The 18,472-nt window shown below is 42.7% G+C and overlaps 1 protein-coding gene across 1 annotated transcript in view; it reads left to right on the top strand.

Moving 5' to 3' along the window:
• The first annotated feature begins 230 nt into the window (after positions 1-230).
• PPP1CB (protein phosphatase 1 catalytic subunit beta) overlaps positions 231-18,472 on the top strand; it is a 29,019-nt gene continuing 10,777 nt past the window's right edge. The window contains exons 1-4 of the mRNA XM_035562704.2: positions 231-518; positions 12,492-12,623; positions 15,980-16,210; positions 16,538-16,642. Coding sequence (XP_035418597.1) covers positions 467-518; positions 12,492-12,623; positions 15,980-16,210; positions 16,538-16,642 — 520 coding nt within the window. The 5' untranslated portion in view covers positions 231-466. The remainder of the gene's footprint in view (positions 519-12,491; positions 12,624-15,979; positions 16,211-16,537; positions 16,643-18,472) is intronic.

Raw genomic sequence — 18,472 nt, forward strand, 5'->3', positions numbered from 1 at the left:
GGTCCCAGTAGCGGATGGGAACCCCCTCATGGCCCGGCCGGGGGCCGATATCAATACCCCACAGGGGAGCGGCGCCGGCGCTGTGCGCATGCGCCTTGCAGCCCGCCAGCCCGCTCCGGAGCCTGCGCGGCGAGCGAGCGAACGAGCGGGCGGGCGGAGGAGGGGGGTGCGCGGTGCGCATGCGCGGTGGCGGCGGCTGCTGAGGCGGGGGCCGGCGGGGCGGGCAGGAGGGGCGGCCGCTTCCCTCCGGTACGGCCGTGAGGGTCCGGCGGCAGCGGCGGCGCTTGGGGCTGCCAGCGGAGGCGGCCGGCCCGAGGGGACCGGTGGTGGTGGTGGCTGCGGGGGGTGGGGGGAGCCGTCCGTGCTGCGGCCGCCGCTCCCCGCTCCTCCTCCTCCTCCTCCTCCTCCGTGAGGCGCCCTCCAGCCCGCCCTCTCCCCGCCCGGGACCGAGCGCGGCGGCCACAAAATGGCGGACGGGGAACTGAACGTGGACAGCCTCATCACACGGCTGCTGGAAGGTGAGCGGCTGCCGGGACGGAGGGTGTCCGGGTACCGAGAGCCCGCCGGGGGATGGGGGAGCCTGCGGGGAGCCGGGGATGGGGAGGCGGCGGGGAGCCGGTCCTCGCCCGGGGCACGGGGAGCCCGCCCGGCCCTGGGCGAAGTGCCTGTGCTCCTCTGAAAAATAAAAGAATAACGATAAAAGGGCCTTGGAGGAGACCTGCGGCTGGATAAGCCCCGTGTGGTGGGAGCATGGAGGGAGCCTGCCTGCCTGCCTGCCTGTGGGGCAGCCGCCCGGGCTCTCCTGGGGCCGTGAAGGGGCTTGGGGGGTTCCTGTGAAACGAGGAGACTGCCAGACCCCCTGCTGCTGGGGAGCCCAGGGGTTCCCTCTTCGCTTTTATTGAAGTTATGTCCTGAATGTTTGGTTTTCCTAGGCCTGTGCTGGCATTAATCTCCCTCTCCACATTCAACAAATACCTGGTGCGCTGGGGATGCGAGTGCGCGCACAGATAGATGTGCTGGTCGCCTGCTTGCTTGCCACAAATGGAGATACCAACCTCGCGTATGTGGGTCATTCTGCAGAGGGCTTATAGAAAAAAATTTACCTACAATTTGGAGGAGAAACGTGTGTTTTATAAGTCTGAAAGTTTTATGTAGCTGAGTTATTGCAAAGCAGAATTTTTAAGGCGTTGAGGGTCTCTTTGTAATTGCTGTTCTTTTTAGAAGTGGAACTGTAATGTATAAACAGTAAAATCAATACTTTAAAATCCACAAAGGCTTTGGCAGCTGCGGTCATGTTTGTGTTTCAAGATACGTGCTGTAGTGTAGTATGGAAAGAACCATCGGGGATCATCAGTCAAAGTTTATCTCTGATCACTATTACAGATAAACTTCCCATTTTCTGGATGTTGAAATCCAGATTAGTAGGTCAGTTTCAGACAAGCAAAACAGAACCTAGTAAACATTGACTTTTATTGCATGTATTTTTGGGGACTTCACAATGAATAAGTATGGTGTCATGGGTTTTTTTGGTTGTTTTTTTTTTGATTGCCTTTTTTTTTTGTAGAGACACCTCAATTGTCAAGAGGTACTTTTCCTCCTTGCTCTTCTGGTAGTTGCTTAAATATAGAATGGTTTAAGAGGAGATGATGAAGACTTTTAAAATACTTCATACCTTTTGCACACACCATTAATACTTGTGTTGCAGCTCTCTAGTTTTTTGGGTTATGGTTGGTTGCACTGCAACTGAGCAACCTGATCCGTGCTTTCTATTTTTTCTTGTATTTTTGCAGCCATTTCTCAGTCTTTCTTGCTCTGAGCAGATTAGGAAGACTCTTTAGGAAAACAGGATGACTTTTTTTTTCTGCTTTTTCTGCTTGTCACCTACAAACAGTTGTGGGAGTGCCTTGTACAACATCTTGTCTCTGAAAGGGAATAGATTCTTCCAAGGTGTATTTGGAGAAAAAAAAAAAACTAAAAATGTATTGCGTCTGGATTATTTTTGCTTCCATTTAACATCTTTTAGTTGTTTTACTGCTAACATACAGTATTTTAAGCTGTGGTTGAATAGTAGTGTTCCACAATGAAACCTTTTTGTATAGTTGGCAGCTCACAAACCGGAGCTTATGCTGTTGCTTGGCTGACCTGTTCTGGTAAAGTGAGTATGGATCCCTCCCCATGCTGCTTGCGCAGAAAAATTCCTATAGACTTTTATCTCTGGAGCAATTAATTAGTTAAAAGTATGTTGGCTCCACTACTCTCACTTCAGTTTGGACTAAAACGATGAGGAAATGTGGCTTTTGAGTGGTAAACAATGCACATTAAAAAATCAAACGTAATTTTTATGAAATGTTAGCAGGCAGTTTGTGTATAGTCCTTTGGTTACTTTAAGTGAAATGGATAGCTTTCAGTTTGAACAGCGATTGTCTCAGTGGCTGCTGCACATAAATTTTAAAGGTAGCAAATATGCAACAAAGCTGCAACAGGAAACTTTCCAGTTGTCATTGGGCTGCTGGTTCATGACCCTGTTTCTGTGCTGTGGTACTTGCTCTCGTGTCTTCTTGCTCATGCTTAATTGGGTTGTTCTTGACTGTTTTTACTGTGGTTGCTCGAGACCACTTGCCTTTTGATTGGAGTTACCTACGTAGATCATCTTACCCTCCATGTGGTTCTTTTTTTATTTTTGAGACGTCAATGTGAAGTGGCTTATAGCCAGGCTGCTTGGGAGAATTAATTGAGAATGCCCTACTAACCCTCAACAGATGTGCATGCGTGCTTATCCTGAACATATATTTATTTTAGAGATCTTTTGAGTGCTGGAAGCCAGACCGATTAGCTCTTGAGTTAAACTAGGGGCAGTTTTTGGAGAGGCTCAACTGAGCCGAATACATGATGATAGTGTCCTAAGACTCTAGTTTTTTCATTTCCATGTTCTTGCATATTACTGAGTTCTTACCTTTTTATTCATTAAATCAGTATGAATTTAGGAATGCTAAGAGCTTGTTATGCATTGACTTTCTTGTACAATATGTCTGGTGTTTGGTTACTAGTTAGTGGCACTGTATAAATAACTTTTATTTGGAAGAAAATAAAGCTGAAGTGTATAATGTATGCTTAAAGACTGAAGGTAGCAATGTTCTCTCTTTTTTCTTCTATCTCCAGACTTCCCATTCCTGCTTATTTACTGGAAGAATGAGGGAGGTGCTGGTGCTTCTAGATGCGTGCCTGATCTTGGAGATACTTTGGGCTTGTAATAAGATTTAGTTTGATAGAGAAATCATGTATAAATGGATCTGCAACCATTTACAGGTCATGTAACCACAAAATTCTGTAGCTTAGTGAAAACATTTAGGCTATGTGACCACAAAAGTGAATTAACTGAATTAGCCCTAGGACTGTTTTTCTTGTGCAAGTATTAAAAATTGGAGTCGTGGGTTAGGCTTAGTTAAGCTACAGTATACAAAAAGATGATCGCCTCTTTTTAGCTTTAGTATGTTGTTTTGTTGTGTGTGTGTTTTGTTTTCTTCCTACCTTCCCAGCTATGCCATCTGGTGGATGGATCTTCAGGTCATGCACAGGAGCACACACACGAGCGTCAGCAGCACAGAAGACGTGCAGCGTGCTGCATTGTGCCCCATCCAGGCACACCGTGTATCCCTCGGTGGGAAATGTCCTGATATTTGGAGAAACGCTGAGCTAAACTGGCACACCAGGCTTACGTTTAAGCCAGGCTCTGTAGCAAAGCAAGAGTGCTGGAGTAGCTGTGCTGCCTCTTGTAAGGAGTGCTGTGGGTGGTGGTAAAGTTACGCTGCTGTGTTTCTGTCTGGGTGCTGGGCTTCCTGTTTGTGCTATGAATGTCTCGTAAATACCTCCAGGTGGACTGGACTTTCTGTAGTTTCAGATATATAGGTATCTGTCTCGGTAAACACTAAGGAGGTTATCATGTGGAAGGGAGGACTTGGGGAAACACAGACACAGTAGCCTTAAAAACAAGCTGGATTTCTGTGAAGAAGGCTTATTTATATTGCTGTACAAGCTAATTTACCTTGGCTAGACAAAGCTAGACTCTAAGTCTGTCTAACCTATTAAATAATGATCTGAATTCAGTTAGTGGAACGTAATGTGGATTTGCTCTAAAACAAAATTATTTTTTGGTGAGGCTGGCAGGGCTGCTAGTTCTGATAGTACCGAACCCACCACGAAGGCTGGGAGATACTCATCCAGTAAGAGGCTTGTCAAACTTGCGGCAGACGTGGAGAATGGATGTTGCTGCAGTGTTCAGCTAAAAGCGCGATTTTTGCAGCCGCCATAATAAAGGCCGGTTGTGTAGTGCTCTTACTGTGTCATGTGATGTCTTCTAAGAAAGCTACAGCCCTTGGTTTCTTCTGAATGCAGAGGTCTTGCAGACAGTGACGAAGACTGAAATTTGAATATGACTCAGTTTTTCAGATGAAAGGTGAACTTTAAATGCTTATGAAATAATTGAGATTTAAATGCTACAGAGCTGTTGGGCTCAGGCATGATGGTCAGTAATATTTCAGATTTTGTTAGTGCCGTAACAAATGAACCTGCCCAGCCAGCGTGATGGTCTGGTGTAATAGCGTAGTGGTGCTGGTGGTTCTGCAGGGTTCGTAACTGATCCTGACAGAGAGGCAGCTGCAGAGAAGAGTAGTCCATGTGGGCTAGCCCTGGCTGGCGGCTCAGCACCGCCCCGCTGCTTGCTCAGTCTCCCTCGGTGGGGTGGGGAGAGACCCATAAAGGTGAAGGTGTGAGAGACAATTCCTGGGCTGAGATAAAGACAGCTTACTGGGCAAAGCAGAAGAAACAGGCAGTCCATTTGCCACTTCCCATTGGCAGGCAGGTGTTCAGCCCCATCCAGGACAGCAGTGCTCAGCACACGTCACGGTTTCTTGGGAAGACAACGCCATCGCTCCAAACACCTCCCCATTCCTCCTCCATTCCCCCAGGTTTTATCGCTGAGCACAACTCCACGTGGTTTGGGACATCCCTTTGGTTGGTTGGGGCCAGCTGTCCTGGCTGTGTCCCCTCCCAGCTCCGGGTGCCCCCCCAGCCTGCCGGCTGGCAGGGCGGCACGAGGAGCAGAGACATCCTTGGCTCTGTGCAGGCACCGCTCTGCAACAGCTAAAACATCGGTGTGGTATCACCACTGTTCTCATCAAAAATCCAAAACACAGCATCATGTGAGCCTCTGTGAGGAAAATTAACTCTATCCCAGCCAAAGCCACGACAGTGATCCACTGCAGAATAACATGAACACACTATGGAGATGAGTGTTGAAAAACCACAGGTTACTACCTTGATATGGTGTGAAGTCATTCGATAACCCTTGTATTAGGAAAACAAACACGAATAGCTCAGCAAGGAGTTTTTAGTGAAGGGAAGTTTTTTTGAAATAGTCTCTTTGGAGAGAGAAGGAAAACTGTTGTTTTCAGCTGTCCGTTCCTTGGACGGTATGTGCTGTATTAAACAGGGAGAAGGAGCAGAAGGAAGAACGGTGTTTGTTGCTGGGCTTGTACATCAGTGCAGATACGAGCCCGTTCATCCTTGGCTTTATAAGTGCAGGATGAACAGGAGAGTTGGCTTCAAAAATTACGCTGAAGGCCAAGAAGAGCCTGGTGTCAGAAAATGTCCACTGGTGTTCCTTTATTCTGTCCGCTTACTGTGCTGCTCTAGGCCTGCATGGTTCAGTTACTGTTTCACTCAAATATTCTGCAGCAGTTTTGACTTGTCTCAGAGTCTTGCTCGGAGTACAGCTAAATCGCAGCATAAAAGAAAAAACAATGCTGCTTCATTTAATGTAAATAGGAGGATTTTTTACCCTTGATAGTTAAATGCTCGTGAGTGATCACTACAAAAGTAGGTACGTAACAATAAAAAAAAAGGCAGTATGTGGTTTAGCAGGGTGAAGCCAAGCATACTATATTTGGCTGTAGCTCAGTGAGGTCAGATGCTGTACTCGGGAAGGGCTCTGCGCGTAGGGAGGGCTGCTGCGAGCTACAGCCCGAGGTGCTTCTCGTGCTGTCTGTATCTGCCTCATCATTTTAGCATAGAAACGACCCTGTTTGCTGCCTTCTCATAGTGTTGGCATACAGTTTGTCTTACAGCATAGGCTACCTTGTCTTAGTTCTGCAGCACCATCTTCTGTGGTTTTGGGCAATTTAATATCAATCTCGATACAAAGCCTTTATCTATATATCTTACATAACCATATTTAGTTCCTGAGGAGTTGGAGATGCAAATGTCATGTTAAACCCTGGCTTTTTTTATTACAACTTAAGCAATTTTCCTCCTTGCTATTTCTCATGAGTTACAAAGTAACTTTGTAATCAGCCCCCACCTTTCTCTAATTCTAGGAATTTTTGTTACTGATGCTTTAGAGGAAGAATCAAGTCAAACTTTGAGAAAGAAGTTGAAATTCTGTGTTGCGTGAGACTTTAATAATAGGTTAACCTTGCAAGGGGACTGGAAAAGAATTTGTCACCACTTCGTACAGTACAGCATAGTAAGAGGCTTCTACCTTGTGCTTCGCTAGTTGCATGGATTTTTGGTTCAAGTGTAATTAACCAAACACAGTAAGTGCAGGTCAATAACAAGCATTAGGATTACGTGTTTCACTTACAGAATGAAGTAACTGCTGTGATCTTGTCCTTCAGCCCTGGATCCAGCGTTTCTTGGGATGGTGTGTAGTTCAGGAGGTCTGGGACCATAAGCTGGTGCATGGAATCTCTCTCTGTGCAAGTAAGCAGCAGGCGGCCCATGAAAAGCAACTGTGGTGGGTGAAGCTTGACGTAGGTGCATTTGGTGTTGTCGTGGGCTGATCTGGGTTTCTCCTGAAGCAACTTGAGGTAGCTGCTGCTGCTTTTCCCTGAGCATTAGTTCTACTGGTAGTATGAATTTTAAGAATGTAAATCCAACTTTTGGGGGAAGAGGAACACTTCTTTGTTTGGTTATTTCCCTGGTTAGAAATTAAAGGCTTGGGCAGTCTCTTATTCTGCGGTCATTTTGTTTAATGTTAAATAAGTCCTGTTAAAGTGAGCTTACAGCAATCGTGGTGTTCAGCAAAATACTTTATCTCAAGGGCATCCAGTAAAGACAAATTTATTAGTGTTTTTAGACCACTTAGATGGAAAAGCGCAGTCCTTCAGGAAAAAAGCTCCCAAGAAAGTTAATTCTTTGGGTTTTAGTGTGGAGTTCAGATGATGTACCCTACAAAAGGCACAGGGCTTTGCATGCATGTACGGACTGGCTGTGTGTTCAGCAGTATGCTGTGTACTGAATGGAGCAAAGTGTGGCAGGGCTTGAGTTACCTTACTGTTGTCCGCAGGCCGCTGTGGGAATGAAAGCCAGGTTAACCTTACTTTTGTTGCAGCAATTCAGAAACTTTGTAAACTTGTATTGTTGGCATAGCTCTTGTCATTTTGGTGCAAAATATTTCTGGGTGACGGCTGTACAATTTAAATAACAAAATATTTTGAGGGAATAGAAGCTTTGCTTTTGAAAATGGAAGACGTTTTAAATCCAATCCAGGATACTTAACTTTAAAAACCATGGAAACCTATAACTTGGATTTTAAAAATTGAGCAGATAACTTGAGAACGTGTTTCCAAAACTGTCAGAACTGTTTTCTTTTTTTTTTTTTTCCCCAAGTAGTGGGTAGTATCGCCTTTGGCTTCCAAATCCATTCCACTCCTAGAGAGGCTGTTCAGGATTTGTCAAATATTCCCAAATGCTTTGAGGTACAAGAGAGAGACAGCTAAATGCTGTAGCTGTTAGTTGCCAATCATTAAACATTCCAGAGAATGTTATGGGAGAGTATCAACTTGGGGGATGTTGGTGGAATCGACTGCCTGCTTGCAGTCTTGTGGTGTGGTTTTGTTTGCTTTTTGTTCAAGATATGCTCTGGCAAATAGAAATGAGAAATAGAATGAACATAGAATGTGAAAGCCACAATTCCAGAAATGCCTTGGCTGGGGATGCTGCTGAAAGAAGCAGAACTAGCTGCTTATTCCTTCACTAGACATAGCCCAAGTTCACAGTGGATGTCTCCTCCAGCCTGGGGAGCCATCTAGATTAAGCCTCATTGTTGCATCTTTCTGCTAGACAGAAAAGATGAGCTCCCTGATGTGTTTTAATGTGCGGCCATACAAATGCATCTGCCCACAAAGTAAGAGCTCAGAGGAAGAGGGAGCAATGCTGGCCTCGTTTTCTTGATCCTTAGAAGTGTATATAGGATCTAATGCTCTGCTAAAAGCCTGAGTGTTGTCCAGAAAACAGGACACACATGCCGTTGGAGAGCATGGTGTAAATGCTTAGGACAGCTGAGCGCCCCACAGCTGATTCAGTAATTGAAGAAACTTCTATTAGTGATGCCACAAAATGAGGAGTTTAGTTACTTAAAGTGAGAGGCGCCTCAGAAACAGGATGACAGACTAGGTTAGTGGATTTTCTCCGTTTCATGGAGGAGAATGGCAAAAGGAGCGATGCCCGTACAACTTGCAACAACCAGTTCTCAAACCGTGCTCCTGGGTGCCGTTTCCTTCCTGGCCACTATTGCCTTGTAGCCATACATAATGTGCTAGTCTCTGGAATGAGTTTGGAGGAATAAAAACAAACAAAAGTAAAGCAAACAAACACCTTGCAGAAGTTTTTCTTTCCTGGCACTGCGCAACCGTTCTCAAATGACCAGTTCCTATTGCTAGGCTTACTAACGTCGCTTATCGAAGATTGTGTAGATGCTGAGAACACTTTAATAGTGATTAGAGCATCTCTTGGATTGCTACAGGAAATAGTGTGCTAAAATAATAGCTTGACAGTACAATGCACGGAGTTGCTTTTAATTCTTTGTTCTCTACTGTATCACCATGGTTTAAGCTCCTTGCAGCACAGGCGGCTTCTGGCACAGCACTGCACACATGGGACTGTGAATTACGAGAGGAGTTGCTGTCCCTTCTGAAGATATTCACGTAAATCAAAGCTTGTTTGTGGTTTCTGCATCTTAGAGGACTAATTTATATCTAATGTCGAGGTGCTGTGCCTGCTCTGGGTGAATGGTAGCCATGGGCAATGGGTGGCTTTCCCGGTGCTGCTAGAGCCTTTTATGAGCTGCAAACCTCCCAGGGTGTGCAGCTCTGACTAGTGAGTTTTAGTAATGGCTGCCTGTAGCCATTTGCAAAGAAGTCTGAAAAACACCGCTTACATTCTAGATCTGATTCTCCTAACTTCCTCTTAAATCTGTTTTGAGGACTTGGCTTTTGCAAAACTAAATATGGTGAAAGATGCTCCTATTTACAATCCGAGCAGTGCCCAGCAGAGTCGAGGAGTCACAAACAAAACTCTAGCTGTAGTGTAAGTCAGTAAAAGATGTGCTTAGCCCTGCTCGTGTGTGTGTGGCCCAGCCCTTTCAGATGACTAGCTGGCTGACCTTTCAACACCTCCCAGTGTGAATCCAGTGATGTGCTGAGGCTTCCTGGGTCCCAGCACCTTCTCATGTTTCCATACATAAGTTGTTTATGGACGATCGGGGACCGTGGGAGAACTTCTTTGCTCTTTAGCATGTTATTGGTGGTTATTCTTCTTGAAATCCCAGACTCTGTGCTGAGCGGACCTGTTTGCAGGGAGCTGCTGCCCGCTGGCATGGGGAGGGCTTCATCATGGTGTGGTGCCCCAGGTTCCTTCCTGGGGCAGAAAGTAACTGTGGTCATTGGGCGTGCTTTATCTCCTGTTCAAGAGTGACGTGCTTGATGTAGTTCTAGCAACTTGCTTACCTGGAGAATCCGACCATGGTAGCGGGTTGCCAGACTTTGCATTGGTTTGTCTGTTAGGGGCTGCAGTATACAAGGCTCTACTGCAAAAAGTCAAGAGCTAACAGCATGATGCTGGACGTACTGACTGTGGCAGGTAGCTAAATTTGAAGTCAGGGGCCGTGTGGTCTAGTGTAACAATCCAGCACCATTAAAAGCTCAGTCCTGTAAAGCAATTGATGCAAGTTTAAACCTCCCATCAAGTTTCAAAGGGAGCTAAAGCAAAAGTCTGGCGTCCTAAGAACTGCTGATTGGATCAGAGCTATTTGAAGTAGTATGAGTGCTCTCCTTGAACTGCACTCTCAGTTTGGGACTCTGGTTTGGGGCTACTGGTGGTAACATTAGGGGGTGTATATGGTGGGGTTTCCTGGGCTCGAGGTCCAAAACTAGATAGGATGTAAATTGCGCAGTTAAGTTGCTTCTTGGTTTTAATTTGGTGTTGTAAAATGTTATGACAGTAGTTAAACACAGAAGAAAATTTGATTGCTTATCAAAAGAGGTTAAAGGAATACATAGTTTGCGGAAGAAAAATGTGGCTGACAAGCAGCTAGTTGGGCTGCATGCTTCTTTGGCATGATCTTGTGTTTTAAGCATCAGACAGCCACAGGGTTAAAATGGAGCAGAATCATTTCAATAAATGATAGCCATTGGAGTGGTTGTTAGGACTGTGCTCTGTCAGGTGGGACCTTTCTGTGTAGTGCTGGCTTGTTGCATCTAGGCGGTGAGCTTCAGATCTGTGGAAGGAACCTGTTTAAGCTACCCAAACAAAGCACTAGAAAAGCGTGGAGATTGTTGGAGCGTTCTGGTACCCTCAAATCGAATAGTCAAGTCCTGTACAAAGCTGTCAAGGCCTGTTTTTTCTTTTGCCAATAATCTCTTTGGGGCTGAAGGGCTATCCGTAAGTGCATCATCTAGTAGACATTTGAGATGTGGTGAAACTGAAGCCTGTACGCTTTTGCTCTCCCATCACGTTGACTGTCTGTTTGCCCTTGTATTCTCTTAATATGTTACCCCACATCTTAATGTGTGAGCAACATTCTGCAGCAAAAAAAGTTACTAAAAAGCTGTTTGCTGCCTCTAACATAGCTGTTAGGTAAAAGCATGTGACTTACCATATGGCAGGTGTCGCATGGTACTGATGTGGAGCTTCCCTGAAAGGAGTCCTGAGCGCCACTTGTACCGGCCCTGTCCTGGTGGCATTCCGATGAGCAAGGCGTTTCCAAGGGAGCCCCGCTGCGGGTAAAGTGGCCCTCCAGCTGGTTGTCCCAAGATCTGCTTTCACATCTTCCCTGCTTGAGATAATTCTTCATTTCTGCCTCCTCGTCTCTTCCCGTGACTGCTTCCTAACCTCAGCTGAACAAGAGATCTGGTGCTTATTTAAAAAAAAAAAAAAATCATAGCACAGTGTTGGGTTGGTCAGATGTGCATGTGATGAAAACCGGAGCAGAGCTTTTTGAGGTTAACAGGTTGGACTGCAGTACTGGCTGTCTTAGAACAGGTTGTTTCTCCTTGTATCTTTTTTTCCCCGTTACAGAATGTAGATAATGATATTGATCTCCTTTGGAAAGTAAAAGTTGCAAGCTTAATATTGTTTTGAATATAGGGAAAACGGGCAACCAAGGAATTGATCTTAGCTGTCAAGAACTAGTTTTTGCTCTGTTAGCAAAATCTCATATTTGACTTCCTGAAGTTTCAACTACTGTTTTCACTGAGCAATGTCTTAGTGTGTTTGTGTTTGAAAACATTTGGGTTTGAACTGCTACGGGTTCGTTCCACCTTCTCTTGTAGCTACCCCTGTTGTTTAATGCTGAATGTTGTTCTGTCTGAAGCAGATGGCAGAACAGGATGTTGGCCTGTTGTAGACACTGGTATATGCTGGTTTATTAGTTTGGATCTGAAGCTTGGGTTATGCTGAGATGCAAGACTGAACTGGATGGGCCAAAGTGCAGATATTTGTGGAAAGCAGCAGCTGCAGGTAGGCTTGTCAGAGGATGGTGGTTGAAGTGCAATGTGAATGCTCTTGAAAACTGAGCACTAAATATAGATCTGAAGACCTGACTTAGGAGTATAGGAATTCAATTTCATGCTAATTGGAATGTCTCTGTTTAGATGCAGAGGTTCCAGTAACTCAAGATCCTTTATATAGGAATAAAGATTTCATCAACACCAATGTAGTTTAGTTTGATATTCCTAACATGACAATTTCAGCCACTGAAAGCTCAAACCGTTGTCTTTTCTTTGTATTTAGCTAACTGTTGAACTCAATGGTCCTAAATAAGTTCATTTTGTGTTAATGTGAAAGTGTTTTCAGAATTTCCATTTTTAGGATTTTTTTTTGCCTATTGTGAATACTCTAGCATAATCCGATTGTTTATTTAAACACTTCAAGTTGCTATTTATCCACATAGAGGTGAAAGCAAAGCTTAAGTTGTTCTCTTCTGGGAACCTGACTTGCAGGCATGTACGGAGACCTTTAAGTGCTGGCTGTTACCACAGTATCAGAGTTTGGTTTCTAGAATTTTTTGGAATACATAATTCCAACACATCTGGTAGATACGGTGATGTGTGCTGACTTTTTTGTCAGATACAGACTTCAAGTGCAGGTCATTTGCACTTAGCTGTTGCTGTGCTTTGGTGTACTAGCTATTTTAATTGTTAAACATCTCATTTCAGTACGAGGATGTCGTCCTGGGAAGATCGTTCAGATGACCGAAGCAGAAGTTCGGGGCTTGTGCATAAAATCACGGGAAATATTTCTTAGCCAGCCTATTCTTCTGGAACTAGAGGCACCTCTGAAAATTTGTGGTATGTAAACTTAATATATCTGTATTCTATGTAAGTGTACACAGCTACATAGGTTTAGTATGCTAGTTGGAATGGAAAGAAAATCCAATGAAAAAGATACTGAGATAGGCAAATGACCTTGACTTGGGCAGTACGGATTAGTGACTGAGGTCTTTACAATCTTAAATGCCATTTTCAATGTAGATTGGATTAAGTCAAGAAAAGGCAGTTAACAGTTGTTCCTGGTACTGTTCAGGAGCAAGTTCTCTTGCCGATAAGAGCTGCCTGTGCTCTCTTCTAGTGCGAATTTTGCAACCTGTCACTTGTACTTCCCTAAGGACTGCTTGCGTGGAGCTGCTGCTACTCCTTAGATCGTTATTTCAAAACGCAGCTAGTTCTTTAAAAACAGAAAGAGCAAATCTTTGCTGTTGTACTTGTTCCCTTCAAAGCATAAGCAAAACAAAGATCTTTATATGATATGAAATGGAATGCTTTCCTAGTCCTTGTTCAAAAATAGCGTTGAAGAAAGTGTTGATCTAAAAAAAGAATGATTCGTAAATTAATTTGTTAACATGTAAAAATCCCTTGAGCTTTATAGCAAGTATTATCAAACAACATTGTCATTAAATATGGGTGAAACTGTGCTTTACATCTCTAAGCTCTTATAATATGTTAGACATCTTCAGAAGTACACTGTTGTTAATAGGTATGCAGGCTTGTTTAAAACTGTTACTAAAGTATTGTAAATACTGACTTGTAATCATCCTTCACGTTATTCACAGCAGACACAACCTTAGAAAGCAGTAAATTTCTAGAATTAGGCTGCTTAAAGTGTCAGAGTTAAAATTGAAACAGTCTTAGAGTTTGTTACTAACATGCCCAAAGATGGATTGTCCTCTTCCTAGGCTTCCTCCTGGCAGGCCTAATGTAGCAATCTTCCTTACATTAAGAGAGGATGTTACTAATTATTAAAACATAAAAATAAAAGAATAGAAAAGTACTAAAGACAAAGTCACTTTTAAATGACTAATTGCTTGGTAGGGTGGGGAGACAAAAACCAGACCAGCTTGTCTAATAACACAAAGTTGAAAGGAAAATCCAGCTTTAGCACATTGTCTTCATGCTAGGCTGAGGAAAAGACTACAGTAGTCTCATCATATCCTTAGATAAAGGAAAGGTGAAAACTCAAATATTGTGCATAAGTCAAAGTCTGCAAAGTATAATTAGCCTCCTTCAAAGTTAATTTCTCACTTCTTAAAATCTAGACAGGTGAAAGGACTCTTACATGCACAATAAGGTAGCAAATGCACAGTTAGATAAGGCATTTGTTATTTTTAAATTAGATTGTGAACAAAGTGATAGCACATGGAAGCGTCAGGTGCATCTACATTTAGTATTAGAGCAATTGTCAAAGATGTATGTACTTCAAAGTGAAAGAGTGATGATGTCTTTCACCAAAGCAAATTAGGCAGCTGTACTACTTTGAACTACCATATAGTGTATTCAGGCAGTGCTTGAGGGATCATTATAGGACTGTCTTTTCTTGTAATCAAGTCAGTTCAAACTAAGCTTTTACATCTTGAATGACTGCGTTCTAACGTAAGATGAAAGATAGTCTTATGTAAACGTCCATTTTAAAATAGTTGCAGCTTTTATCGGAAGGCTTCATATCTGATGGACTTCAACTTGTGCCCATATGAACCTGTATTTTAAATTATCAGCTGCCTTCAATGTAACAGTGTTAAATGCTGTGGTCCCTTTACAAAATACCCTATAAGTCCTTTGGTTCTTCTGGCTCATGTACGTAACTGAAAGTTGTTCGAGACAATAAATGTAGTATTTACTTGGTAGTTAATTCTGATGGTGAAGAAGTCTGGTGAATACTAATAAAACAGTTTCAGAGCACTAGACTCAACATCATGGTGACTTGTTGACAAGTCTTCTATGTTTCCTTCTGATGACAACCTGGAGATTTCTAATATCAAGTAGACTAGAATTGTTCTTGTTGCAGCGCATGTGAAAATGATTTTAGCTGGTGGAACTCCAGAGCGCATGCAATTGGGTAATGCATAATATTTATCATTATTAAAAGAAAATTAGGATATAATTCCCCTCTTGGAGTAAGGAATAGCTTTTTTTAAAAAAAAAAGATATTGCCTGAAGAAGGAAGTATTGAATTTATTACGGAAAAAATAAAGAACAGAGCATCAACTAGTAACTGGAGTACATAGCTATAAGACTTGAACTGGTGAGCATACAGGTCTGGGAATGCCTTTTCAAGATTATGGAAAAAGTTGTAGGCGTGGGGGTGTTGCTGCTTTTTTAATTTTATGGTATGGTCGTGGAAGCAAATTCTCTACTGGAGAATAACTGTGCTTAATAAAAACAGGTATTTTGTCACAGAACAAATGACAAAAGTGAAAATAACATTTATGGCGTGCTTAGTGTAAGGTACCAGAAGGTAGTCAGTATTATCGGCATATAGCCTGTAATGAACATTTCTTAGGTGGATTTTTTGCATTCAGTCACTCCACTAATGAATTCTACAGTCAGCCGGAATACATCACATGCATTGTATGAGTTCCTGTAGAGTTGCTTTGGTATTACCTTTGACCTTAGGGGCAGCTCAGATGGTTACTTTTGGCTAGTCTGATATGACATGGTGTTTTAATTTCTGCACAGAGCTATTTCATGGAAAGCCTGCTTAATTTTGAAGGTGGCAGTGTGATGAGTAAGTTATTTTTCCTAAAATACTTCTGCAGGGTTGAATATCTTATAAAGGTTGTCAGTCTTTGAGTCTCTGTACTGTTTTTGTATAAATAATTGCATCAAAGGAGTTACCCTGAATGCCAGGGAATGGGGATCTTAGTACAACAGTGTTATAGGAGGACAGGCAGTTGACCTTTGAAGTAAGTGCTCACTGCCAGCACAATGTTTGGTTTCTCTCCAGTCAATCTAGATCCTTTAGTGATCTGTTATTGCAATAAATAATATGACTTAACTTTTTCTTAGTACATTGGCTTCCTGGCCAGGTAACTGTTCAATTAGACATTCTTTCAGACTTCGTTTTAATTTGAATAAATTAGAGCATGATTAGAAAGCTTAAGCTTAATTGTGAAGACTCCTTGTGTAGCTTTTGTTTATCAGGTTTTCATAATTAGCAGTTCCACACAGATTGTAAGTTACTTGCTTTTAGTAAATACTTAAATTTGTAATGTTAGCATGGTTCTCACCTTTCTGATGCCTATTGCCAGTTTTTTTAAAAGGAAAGTATTTCTTTTAAGATCGGTTAATAAAAAATGATTGGCTTACTTAAGTTCTTGATGTCTGCTCTTTACACTGTTGCACTAATTCTTGGTAAACGTTTTCTTATTCAGGTGATATTCATGGTCAGTATACAGACTTGCTTCGACTATTTGAATATGGAGGATTCCCGCCAGAAGCTAATTATCTTTTCCTTGGAGATTATGTAGACAGAGGCAAACAGTCTTTGGAAACAATTTGCCTACTCCTGGCATATAAAATCAAGTACCCAGAGAACTTCTTTCTCTTAAGAGGAAATCATGAGTGTGCTAGCATCAATCGGATCTATGGATTCTATGATGAATGTAAGCAAAGCCTGTTCCTTCTGAAAGCCTGTTACGTACTGTGTGTTTTGGAAGCATTTCTAGTAGTGACTCTTAAACTGCAAGGGTTTCAGTATAATGTGAACCTTCTTTGAAACTTTCTGAAAGTACCTACCAAGATAAGGTTAAACTCAAATATTTCTTCTGCTGTCCTTGAAATACTATTGCAGGAGGTTGAAACCTAAATACACTGGAATATATCTGTGTAAAGATGTTTTGGTAATGTCCTTTGTCAGGTTGTGATATGTATTGTAGGTTGGCTTCAAGAAAACAGCTCTCTCTTCCTAACATCGTGCACTGTTCTTGTAGGCAAGCGGAGGTTTAACATTAAGCTCTGGAAGACCTTCACAGACTGCTTTAACTGTCTGCCTATTGCAGCTATTGTGGATGAGAAGATCTTCTGCTGTCACGGAGGTAAGTTGGTGACTGCTTTTAAAGGCCGTGTCTAACCTGATCTTTGGGTTAATATTATATCAAATGGAGCGTGCATTTGCATACCTGATACGTAGCTGGAGAGGCTTATCTTTATATTGTCTGTAAAGGTCATCATTATGTCTTGTGCTTTTCTGTGCTCCTGGCAGCAGGCAGGTGTTATCCTAACCGGATACACATGGCTGCCTTTGCCAAAGGGGTGTGTCTAAGTATTTACATCAATATATCCCTCTTTGAAGGACACTGAATACTAGAACTCATGCCTAATTTGCTTCATTTGCCAGAGCTAGGACTGCACGGACAGATAGCAAACACTGGGAGCTGTAGCAGTGAATTGAAAGAACAAGTTTCACGAGTAACACCAGCTCTGTAGTCTTGGCCTCTTTAGCTGGTTTTGTAGGATGGTGGAAGAGACCTTTTTGCTCACATAATTAAACCTGCTGCTTGAAGTAAGACTAACATTAGATCAGGTCAACCATGGCTTGTCCTGACTCCATAGAACCTTCCCTGTTGGAAAACCTACATTCTGCCGCCTGTCCCAGTGCTGCCCGATTCCTGTAGTGTACAAAGCGTTTGGTGTTGGTCTGCAAGAGGCTTGTGACTTCTGCCCACATCGGAACTTATTCAGGTGCTTTTCTTTGTAGAAGGAGACTCTGTATTTTTCTGGGCAGTGATGCTTCCAGGTCTTTGGGACGTGGCAGAGTCCTGTCACAATTCAGACAATTGACAACACTTTCCAAATACTGTTGTAGTAGAAAGAGCCATACCACCTTTTTGCAACTTGCAACTGCCTCCATTATTAAGCAGCTTGTTGCCTTGTATCAAGTGATCCAGAAATGACCTGGTAGGTGTCACCAGCATTGTCAGTGAGGTGATTAGAGATTAGTGGAAGTAAGAGCCTTGCAGAAACTTCTAGTTTGACTGAACAGCTCTGTTGGGAAGTAGACATAGCATGCACACGAAATTCCTGAAGAGATTTGTTGAGACTGAGGTTGTATTGATGACTGCTACTCTGCCTTTATTCTTCATGAGTATCTTTACAAGGGCTCTGTCTGTATGGAATATGTGATAAAAATGATCCTGCCTTCTCTGGCATCTTGTATTGGAAGCTTCAGCGTACAGTGCCTGCTAGTGTAAGCTTATCAGTCTTAAGCATAATATGCTCTGAGGTATTATCTTGTTTCTAAATGCAGAATTAATACAGACAGTTGTGTCTGTGCTGGTCTCCAGGTAGCACTGGCATGTTAGAGAAATGCTTGTTTTATCATAGGAGCATTTCTTGTTCTCATTCTCATCGTTGTGGTGTGGTGTCTGTTTTTTTTAAGGGCCTGTTACCTGTATTATGAGCTAGATCTCAAAATTTTAAGAATGTAAGATACAAAATAACATGCACAGAGGAAGTCATCAGCAAGGGCTAAAAAAAGTCATAACTTTCAGAAAAAGCTGGTAAAGGAAGTGTTCCTTTGCTATTCTTTTACTACTTTGTATTTTGTTTTATTTGGGAAACAGAATGAATGTTGACAAAATACAGGGGTGTTCCAGGTAAATAATTAAGCTTAGGTGGTGGAATGTCGTCAAGGATGCTTAGCAGGTAGAGTAGAATGCTTCATTCTATGAACAAAACAAATACTTTATGTGCACTTCAGACCTGAGTTACAAGCAAGAAGCCTAGAAAGTTAGAAGAAAAGAAAAATATGAAGCTTTGTTAACTTATTGGGGGGGAGGGAGGAGAGGGTTTAACCTCTTTAAGGAAGGAAGAAAACTTATGTTATGCATAGTACACTTAGAGGATCCCCTTGTGGAAAAAAAAAA

The sequence above is a fragment of the Cygnus atratus genome, chromosome 3, assembly GCF_013377495.2.
Source record: "Cygnus atratus isolate AKBS03 ecotype Queensland, Australia chromosome 3, CAtr_DNAZoo_HiC_assembly, whole genome shotgun sequence".
Taxonomy (NCBI): Eukaryota; Metazoa; Chordata; class Aves; order Anseriformes; family Anatidae; genus Cygnus; species Cygnus atratus.